General features: G+C 40.1%; 1 protein-coding gene across 2 annotated transcripts in view; it reads left to right on the top strand.

Annotated features, from left to right (window-relative positions):
* The window catches only part of LOC127426142 (forkhead box protein P4-like), a 162,071-nt gene that overhangs the window by 96,224 nt on the left and 55,000 nt on the right, over positions 1 to 10,847 (top strand). For both annotated transcript variants that reach the window (XM_051672709.1, XM_051672711.1), the window contains one exon: positions 10,616 to 10,708. In XM_051672709.1, coding sequence (XP_051528669.1) covers positions 10,616 to 10,708 — 93 coding nt within the window. The remainder of the gene's footprint in view (positions 1 to 10,615; positions 10,709 to 10,847) is intronic.

The following is a 10,847-nucleotide window of genomic DNA, read 5'->3' as shown; positions in this document are numbered from 1 at the left end:
TTGCCGGCGGTCAGGGAGAGCTTATGTTAGAGCAAGGACACCATTTCTCACCCATCTGCTGAGCCAAACTTTTCCATATCTTTTCCCACCTCCCCTCTCTGCTATTTCGCTGCGATATTGCCTGGAAGCTAGAGGTGCGGCCTCTGAGCAGACATGAAGAAACAAACATCCCCGTTTCTCGCATGTCTCTCAAATATTTAACATAGCGCTGCTGTTGTCCCAAAACTCTGCATCCCCTCCACCCCTTCGACCTTTTCACATTCCACTCAGGCAGAAATTAGGTCAGGCACCTTGCCGATACCTCTTCCGCATGCTGATTTAGAATGTTCGATTCTTTTTTTTTTTTTTTTCACTGTTCAAAGAAGAAGAAAATAGTTTTTCTTTAAAATAAATGATAGAAGTTTTGGCTTGACAGAGTGGAGAGTTGATTTAATAATAATGAGGAGGAGGAGGTTGCTTTAGGCGAGTATAAATTGCATTGAGTAGATCTGACATTTATCAGGATGGAAATATGTAGTCGCTCACAGAAATCAAAACTCAGCTGTTTGACAAAGAAACTCGAAGCACTTTTGCACCCCCCACTCCCCTTTATTTCTCTCTTTTTTTCCTCTATATATAACGAGGATATTGAAATTGAAATAGTTTCAGTTCATGGGCCGTTTTAGATCTCCAGGAAAAGCCAGTGGGTTTAATGATTTGCAGTGGTGATGAACCACGTGAGAAGCGCCGCTTAATGCTCAAACTCTCACACACAGCAAATGGAGCAATCAGATGCCTGCCAACAGGCACATAAACACACACACAGTAATCTGTCCCTGATCTCATCCTAGTGTGTGTGGGAGAATGAGTGGGCTATGGCTTTTTCTGCATATGAATAGCCTTACAAATATGATTTTACATACAAAGACAGAGAGATGTTTATAGTGGTCTCAGTTTATATATGCGTGTGCACTTATGCATGTGTGAGTTAATCTTTACATCCCACCAAACTTTAATTACAGCCCAGCTGATATATTTTTCTCTTTTTTTTATTCCCTCTCTCTGCTGCTAAGTAAAACCAAGGTCACAATAATGGGAATCTAAGGTGAATGCCTTTCAAGGCGCGCAGTTAACGTGAAAGGGACCCACTGAATCAAATCATTAAAAAAAACCTTAATTATTCTTTAATTATTCCCACAACTGTTCAGCTTCATATTGGCATGAATTAAAGGGGTAATGAGTGGGCGAGAGGCAGCGGGGCCAGGCGGGCAGCAGCGAGGCGTGGAGGAAAGTTTAAACTCTACCCGCAGCGAGACGGAGAGACAGGCAACATATTGCAAGTGAATCGCCTCTAGTGTGTTAAATGGAGTTTTGCTGCACACCTTACGGCTCGCTGACTTCCTCTGTTCAGGAGGGCCAGGGGCAGGCATCAGAGATGTAGGTAGCTCACCCTCAATATCCTGTAATGCAGGAGAGCAGTAGTGTGAGGCAGCTTTTGTAGCAGGAAAGCGGCATTTCAGTGACGCTCAATAGAGCCACTCACCTACTGAAAAGAGCAGGAGATGAGCGAGTTTAAGCCTTATAAGCCACAAAGACTTGCGTACACTTGGGTCAACTTGAAGTTTTCCTTTTCTGAGAAAAGTTGGAGCCAATAAAAAGAGAAATTTGTAATCTGCACTGACCAGTTGGTTAATGATAAGTGGATGCCTTTCTGGGGGGTTTTTCTTTTACATTTCATTTCACATGTCAACAGAAATAATGCAGTGATGAGGCATTAACAAATACAGTCAAAGTACCTTTAAGGCTGTGGTTCTCTACCAGGGGTTAGGGCCCACTAGGGGCCCTCAGCAAACTCCCAAGGGGGCCTCAATATGACTTCAAATTATTTAAAAATATAATATTATAATCTGACTTGCAATGATAAATATATTCTTATTTTAAAACAACTTCTGGGAAACGAAATGAATCCGTTGTTAAATAAATTATTTAAACCTACTGACATTCCTAGTTCCTGTTTATAAAATGTGAAAATTTGAAAACAAGCAGCTTTGTCATAAGACTTTCTTTTGCGGAACACAAAAGGAGACATTTTAAAGCATATTCCATTCGCTGCTTTCAATACAAAAGCAGTTGTTTAGCAATAGCACTAAAAATTTTCATTTTTGACTGAACTGTTCCTTTAAGGCAGTACAGTATTCTGAATTGGTCCTCATAGCCTTAAATAAGTCAGCATTTACCTGTCTGTAAACAGTATGTGTGATAAGGAGCTAATGAGGGAATCATTATTCTGCTTTTCCTCACCAGCTGTAGCGAGCATCCTCCAGACACTCCTCTGCGGCCCCAGCATGTCCAAGGGCCTCTATGCTCTACAATTTTGGTCAGCATGTACTTCCATGTCAGATAGGCCATCCATGCGAAGCTGAGATTTTAATCTTAATATGCTTTCCTGGGTAAATTAATAATCTTAAAAGTAAAACTAACAGCGGTGGGTTTGCGGTGGCCACTGCGGTTAGCCAAAGCTACAGTTGGAGATGTGTAACGACAGTGTTACTGGGCTCAAGCCAGTCCCGTGTTAAGACTCTGTAAAATAGTTGCTAGTTGGAAGTAGCTACTTCAAAAAGCCGAGAGTAAACATGCAAGCATAACAGGAAGCCTGTCCCATGTTTCATTTTTTTTCTTCTTCAAAAGTGAAAATAACAAGTATTAGTGTATGTAATATTTTAAATCTTTGGCAAACAAAACCTCACACATATATGCAAGTTACTTCTTGTTTTGCTTTATTTATTTTCAGGTTTTTAAAAAGAACATCAAAGCCATTTTACCTCTGGTTAGAGTTTCGCTTTCATTAAAAGAATAGTTCACATAAGAAAGTAAAATTCTCTCATCATTTACTCACCCTCATGCCATCCCAGATGTGTATGACTTACTTTCTTCTGCTGAACACAGTGAATATTTTTTAGAAGTATATTTGAGCTCTGTTGGTCCATACAATGCAACAGAATGGGTACCAAAACTCTGAAGCTCCAATAGAACATAAAGGCAGCATAAAAGTAATCCATAATACTCCAGTGGTTTAATCCATGTATTCAGAAGCGATATGATAAGTGTGGGTGAGATAAATATCAATATTTAAGTCCTTTTTTACTATAAGTCTCAACTTTCACATTCTGCTTCTGTATTTGGCTATTCGCATTCTTCATGCATATCATCAGCTACTGGGCAGGGAGGAGAATATACACTACCGGTCAAAAGTTTTGAAACACTTGACTGAAATGTTTCTCGTGATCTTAAAAATCTTTTGATCTGAAGGTATATGCTTAAATGTTTGAAATTAGTTTTGTAGACAAAAATATAATTGTGCCACGATATTAATTGATTTAATTATAAAACTACAATTTAATAAAAAAAAAAAAAGTTTTTGAAATTGATGACTTGGACCAAATAATAACGTAAAGCAGCCAATAAGTGCCCAACATAGATAGGAACTCCTTCAATACTGTTTAAAAATCATCCCAGGGTGATACCTCAAGAAGTTGTTTGAGAAAATGTCAAGAGTACATGTCTGCAAATTCTAGGCAAAGGGTGACTACTTTGAAGATGCTAAAATATAACACAGTTTTGATTTATTTGGGATTTTGTTTAGTCACAACATAATTCCCATAGTTCCATTTATGTTATTCCATAGTTTTGATGACTTTACTATTATTCTAAAATGTGAAAAAAAAAAAAAAATTATAATAAAGAATGTGTTTCAAAACTTTTGACCGGTAGTGTATATTAAAATGGACTTAAATATTGATATTTTTCTTACTGAAACCTATCATTTCACTTCTGAAGATATAGATTTAACCACTGGAGTCTTATGTAGTACTTTTATGCTGCCTTTATATGATTTTTGGAGCTTCAAAATTTTGGTGCACATTCACTTGCATTGTGAAGGTCTACAGAGCTGAAATATTCTTCTAAAAATCTTAATTTGTGTTCAGCAGATGAAAGAAAGTCATACGCATCTGGGATATCATGAGGGTGAATAAATGATGAGAGATTTTTCATTTTTGGTTAAACTATCCCTTTAATGAGTTCCTATCTTCAAACTAGATTTTTACTGAATAAAATGTGAGCGATATTTGCTCATGCAAAACTTGCTGCCACAATCCTAGGGTGTAGTGGGTGGTTGCCAGGTTGCTGCTATGCTGTTGCTAGGTAGTTGCATACTGGCCCAAGTCAGCAGAACCTTCCCCCTAAATCTCTATGATATTCAGGTACCTGGATATGGCTTGTGTAACTCCTTCAGTGCAAGTCTATTGTATTTTTCGAAACTCATATGTCTGATCACCAAGATAAATAATAGCACGCCTCTCCTCAACAAGCCAATGATGTGAGGTCATTTATGTCTGTAGCACAAATGTTGCTAAATTAGGGTGGTTTCACATAAAATACATTTTAAGTGAACCAAACCCAGTTCGGTTACAGTGAACCAGAAAGGGAACCAGCCGCAAATGACCTCTGTGCTTTTGGTGTTCACAATGTAAGTGGACTTAAAAGAGGACCCAGTTTCTTTTTTGGTTTTCTTCACATTAATGTGGTCTCAGACCCCTTGTTGTTCACACCACAGCTCCTTAAGAGCTCAGACTCCATTGCAGCTAGGGCCTTGAGGGGGTCTTGATTATGAAATTTGGCTGACAATCATTTTTCATAAATAATTGCGATTATTATGATAAGCAATTGTCATACAAATAGTCATACTTCTTAAGGTTCACGTATGCTTATTACAGATAGGCCTAAACCTTTAGTAGTAATTTACTGATATTTAACTTGAAATCATATAATAAAATGGGGTTATATGATGACTTTTAAGGCTTTAAAAAATATAAACATTTTCATAAAACATTATTGCACAGGGATTGAATTATGAGACACAAAAACATGTCATGGTAATCATGATATATCTATATTCTCTTAAAATTCCATATGTGGACAGTAAATTTTGACTGGAATATGAAGTATGTAATGTAGCTATGTATGGCAAGCCACGAGGTACTTACATCATAAAATGCAAAGAGGACTGGTACCTCTATGCTTTCACATAACACAAATCAATCGAACCGCAAAAGGACCCACAAACGAACTATACTCAGACCACCTCTTAAGGTGGTCTGAGTACGGTTCGCTATTGGGTCCTTTTAGGGGGGTCTGAGACCACTTGGGTTGTTCACATATACATGTCATACCGCTCTGAGAGCGCTTGGAGTGCTCAAACGAACTAGGTGTAAAAACGCCGTTCACACCACCACCGACACACAGCGACAAAGCGACAAGATGCCATTCATTTTCAATGAGAGCACAGCGACTTCCGGCGACAGTGACCACTGCCGACATGATGTGGGCGTGGCATGCGACACTACAAGGCTGAGAAAAGTTTAACTTTATGCAAATGACGAGCGACATTCGGGAGCGACTACCAATGAGAGCGAAGACGGTGGAGCTCACATCATCCGTCTCCTGTGGCATACTGGTGTCAAATGCAGGCAAGACAGTGGAAAAGTTATAATATTGTGAGGGATTTCACTGTTCAGTATCATTTGTCTGTAACCACATGGATGGATATAATAAAACAATGATGCATGGAAAACTGTCGGATTCATATAGTGATGGATAGTTTGTCTTGCCAATGATATGATGCATTGAGGACTGCAGCAGGTTATATAAAAACACTCTCCCCTGCAGAATGTTAATATTTAGAGGCAAAAGAACTGCTTCCTTTTTACATTAGAATATCTTAGTTTTACTGGAGTATATCTCATCTGTGATCAGATTTTCTAAAGTGATGGCCACTTGTGCAGTCCACGAATAACGTTAAAGCGAAAGAAGCAGGAACACCCTCTAGCAGATTCGCTGGTGGCGTGAACAGGGCTTTAGAGTTAGGAATGTTGAAAAGTCCCTAAAATGAAGTATGAACAAAAGTAATAGTGATGCTTTTACCTAATGGTTTAACAGAATTAGTAATTGATAACTGTAAATGATTTATCCTCTTTCTCTACTGTTCTCCCGGCATACACCTGTTTTTTTTTTTTTTTTAATAAGCTTCGTTGTTCTGAAGAATGAACCATACCTTCCCACCAATGCCACACACACAGTTTCATTGACTTCCACATGCTTTCGATTGTTCCCAAAGCTTGTAATCCGAGTTGACAAGGTGTGCCATGGTGAGCTGTTTTCACTTTGATAACGCACACATAGGTCTGTATTTACCAGTATATGGGAGATAGAAGCCTATTCAGCTGAGCTCTGAATCAGTAACCAGTGTGTAAACACCTTACTTGTGCTTTATTAACTTTACACAAACAATTCACGCAAGCAAACTGACTAGCTGGCAGAACAGAAACATCAAAAAGATACAGTTTTCATTTGAAAATGGCATGATTTTGTATTTAATGTAACGTTGCATAATTGATGGATTAGTACCTGGAATAGGGCAACATATATGCAACAGAGGGGCAGGTGTCTGTACTGCAGAACTCTCAGGAGCTTGGGGCCAAAATTACTCTCTCTTATGCTGATCTCTGACTGGCTTCTCCCACCTGCTTCCTAATCGAAACTTTTACTCGGGAGGTAACAAAAATTGCTCTTAGATTAGCAGCGAAGGGCAAGTTTTTACCAGCGCTTTCCCAGACAGGTGTTGTGTGTTTTTTTTAGTTTAGTCAATCATAAATAAGGAAGCCTGTCTCCACGCTGTCAGGGTTGCCGCGTCAATAGAAAGGTGGACAGATGATTTACAGGACACATTCAGACGCCACCTGCCAGGTGTTTAAACTGCCTTTTAGAGGAATGCTGAAAAAAGTGGGGAAAAAAGATGAATATGCCATATTATGGAGGCACTTTGCCCCTTAAGCAAGAAGCTGATCTGGTTTTATCTTGTTTTCTTTCTTATTGCCTTTAGACACAGGCATAGGCAACTCCTTGCACCTTGCTACCTCATCCTAGATACCTAGGGTCATTACTGATTTTGATAGCTCAACATTTTCCATTTTCCATTTTCCTGTGTCAGTGTGGCCTCCGAGGGCGGTTGTTGGGTTTTGTGGTAGTTGCTTTGTTCCAAAACCTTGTGAGCTGCCTATGTTGGCAGCATTTTAAGGCATCATAGGTGCTCTCCTGATTTGAAGGCTGTTCCAAAAGTTAGGCAACTTAAAGCTGAAGTATCTAACTTTTTCAGTGTTAAAATACTTTCTTCTATCCCAGCTTAATATGCAGAGACAACTATAGGTAAGCCATTTATAGGATAATTTTCTCTAAAACTTTAAACAGTGAGTCTGTGTGGCACTATAAATTTCATGTGTTTGTTTTGAGCGACCCACCCCAACAATGTTACTCAACCAATGGCTTGAGTTGGGGTCGTGGCTATCTGACGGTTTAATCAACATTAGACAAGGGGCGTAAACTGTTTGGTGGAGCTAGTGTTGCAAAAATGACATACTTCAGTTTTAATTAGTGGCCTCATAAGATTTCCTAAGACAGCGTATGTGCTTCACAGTAAGGGCAATTTCATGATGTGTTGTGACAAGTTCAGTTAAAAATCCAAGATAGCGTACAAAGCAAGAGAAATGTTGATTATAAATAAAATAACATTTCATTCAACGTTGAATTTAGTTCAGTGTTAGAAATTAGTTGGGGGGCCTGGGTAGCTCAAAAAGTAAAGAAGCTGACTACCACACCTGGAGTTGCAAGTTCGAATCCAGGGCGTGATGAGTGACTTCAGTTAGGCTTCCTAAGCAACCAGTTGGCCCAGTTGCTAGGGTGGGTAGAGTCATGTTGGGTTAACCTCAACGTGGTCGCTATGATGTGGTTCTCGCTTTCGGTGGGGCACGTGATGAGTTGTGCGTGGATGTCGCGGAGAATAACGTGAGCCTCAACACGCGCTAGGTGTCCGCGATAACGTGCTCAACAAGCCACGTGATAAGATGCGTGGATTGACTGTCTCAGACACGGAGGCAACTGAGATTCGTCCTCCGCCACCCAGATTGTGGCGAGTCACTATGCCACCACGAGGACCTTGAGCGCATTGGGGATTGGGCAAGCCAAACTGGGGAGAAAATAATATTCTTTAGCGTGTTTAATTTTGAGGTGGTAAAACAGATGTTTGTATTACCACAAGTGATTATCGTTGCGCGACACAGTTTGTCTGTTTCGGCTTTTGTGAACCTACACCACAGATGTCGCACCTGTTTTAACGACAAGCTCCTCTTCATTTTCTTGACTTTTCTATTGATCATATAAGCAATACTTCATCAAATGATGGATAAGTAGGCCTACAGATGTGCGGTGTAGTCAAGCGAACCTCGGCTTGTTATATAAGAGATGATTCAGGTGTCTGGATCACAGTGACGCTTTCCCAGCAGAGTGTATCAGATCACAGTCAGTGGACTGCTGCATCCTCCACTATAGAGCACTCACAGTTGGCCCGCAAAATTAGAATTGCAAAGAATCAGCAACGAGTTTGTGGGCACATTTGCGCCGTTGCCTGATCTGCATAATTCCTTTAGTGAATCTGGCGCTAAACCAGCGTGCACATATTCTACCGGCCGCAACTCATTCCATGCTCAAGCCTGGTTTCAGTCTCACATGAATCGCTGCCACTGATAGATACGCACGCACTGCACACATGGTTATTTACATATCGCGATATACATGATATAGTAAAAACTCTATTGGTTGACTCTTTATATCGTCGCCATGTTACTGTATATAATGTCATATCACCCAGCACTAGTGGGGGGGTATAAAAAGAAATGGAGAGGAATGATGCAATGTACTAACCTTCATTCCAGTATAGGTTTTTGCAGTACAGATTTTTCTTGAAAGCATATGTTGTCAAACTTTCAATTTGATAAACTTTTGTCCACATACAGGTGCATCTCAATAAATTAGAATGTCGTGGAAAAGTTCATTTATTTCAGTAATTCAACTCAAATTGTGAAACTCGTGTATTAAATAAATTCAATGCACACAGACTGAAGTAGTTTAAGTCTTTGGTTCTTTTAATTGTGATGATTTTGGCTGACATTTAACAAAAACCATAGCTCAGCTAGAATATGGTGACATGCCAATCAGCTAATCAACTCAAAACACCTGCAAAGGTTTCCTGAGCCTTCAAAATGGTCTCTCAGTTTGGTTCACTAGGCTACACAATCATGGGGAAGACTGCTGATCTGACAGTTGACCAGAAGACAATCATTGACACCCTTCACAAGGAGGGTAAGCCACAAACATTCATTGCCAAAGAAGCTGGCTGTTTACAGAGTGCTGTATCCAAGCATGTTAACAGAAAGTTGAGGAAAAAGTGTGGAAGAAAAAGATGCACAACCAACCAAGAGAACCGCAGCCTTATGATTGTCAAGCAAAATCGATTCAAGAATTTGGGTGAACTTCACAAGGAATGGACTGAGGCTGGGGTCAAGGCATCAAGACATGATGACATGCCACCACACACAGACATGTCAAGGAATTTGGCTACAGTTGTCGTATTCCTCTTGTTAAGCCACTCCTGAACCACAGACAATGTCAGAGGCGTCTTACCTCGGCTTAGGAGAAGAACTGGACTGTTGCCCAGTGTTCCAAAGTCCTCTTTTCAGATGAGAGCAAGTTTTGTATTTCATTTGGAAACCAAGGTCCTAGAGTCTGGAGGAAGGGAGGAGAAGCTCATAGCCCAAGTTGCTTGAAGTCCAGCGTTAAGTTTCCACAGTCTGTGATGATTTGGGGTGCAATGTCATCTGCTGGTGTTGGTCCATTGTGTTTTTTGAAAACCAAAGTCACTGCACCCGTTTACCAAGAAATTTTGGAGCACTTCATGCTTCCTTCTGCTGACCAGCTTTTTAAAGATGCTGATTACATTTTCCAGCAGGATTTGGCACCTGCCCACACTGCCAAAAGCACCAAAAGTTGGTTAAATGACCATGGTGTTGGTGTGCTTGACTGGCCAGCAAACTCACCAGACCTGAACCCCATAGAGAATCTATGGGGTATTGTCAAGAGGAAAATGAGAAACAAGAGACCAAAAAATGCAGATGAGCTGAAGGCCACTGTCAAAGAAACCTGGGCTTCCATACCACCTCAGCAGTGCCACAAACTGATCACCTCCATGCCACGCCGAATTGAGGCAGTAATTAAAGCAAAAGGAGCCCCTACCAAGTATTGAATACATATACAGTAAATGAACATACTTTCCAGAAGGCCAACAATTCACTAAAAATGTTTTTTTTAATTGGTCTTATGATGTATTCTAATTTTTTGAGATAGTGAATTGGTGGGTTTTTGTTAAATGTGAGCCAAAATCATCACAATTAAAAGAACCAAAGACTTAAACTACTTCAGTCTGTGTGCACTGAATTTATTTAATACACGAGTTTCACAATTTGAGTTGAATTACTGAAATAAATGAACTTTTCCACGACATTCTAATTTATTGAGATGCACCTGTATTTGTCATGTCTTTGCTGAAGTGAAGTTTGCATTGGGTCTATTTTGTTTGTTGAGACTGGGATCGCTTTCACTATTCATTTTTAGTGTTGCATTCCTTTTAAATTAATATCAAATCTCTCTCTCTCTCTCTCTCTCTCTCTCTCCCTCTCTGTCTGTCTAGCTGCAAGAGTACTACAAGAAGCAACAGGAGCAGTTGCACCTCCAGCTCTTAACCCAGCAGCAGCAGCAGCAAGCAGGGAAGCAGGCCAAAGAGGTGAGAAAGCCCCACCCACCCTCTGTGAGCACTTCATAGTACACTTCACCCTCATAGCGCCATAGATAAGCATCCTCAAGGTGGCTGATGCATCATTTCACACATCAAAGGCCAGTGCTTCTCAAAAGTCAGCAACAAA

This window comes from Myxocyprinus asiaticus, chromosome 35 (genome assembly GCF_019703515.2).
Source record: "Myxocyprinus asiaticus isolate MX2 ecotype Aquarium Trade chromosome 35, UBuf_Myxa_2, whole genome shotgun sequence".
Lineage (NCBI taxonomy): Eukaryota > Metazoa > Chordata > Actinopteri > Cypriniformes > Catostomidae > Myxocyprinus > Myxocyprinus asiaticus.
The sequence above is the reverse complement of the archived record's forward strand: the minus strand, read 5'-3'. Positions and strand labels throughout refer to the sequence as shown.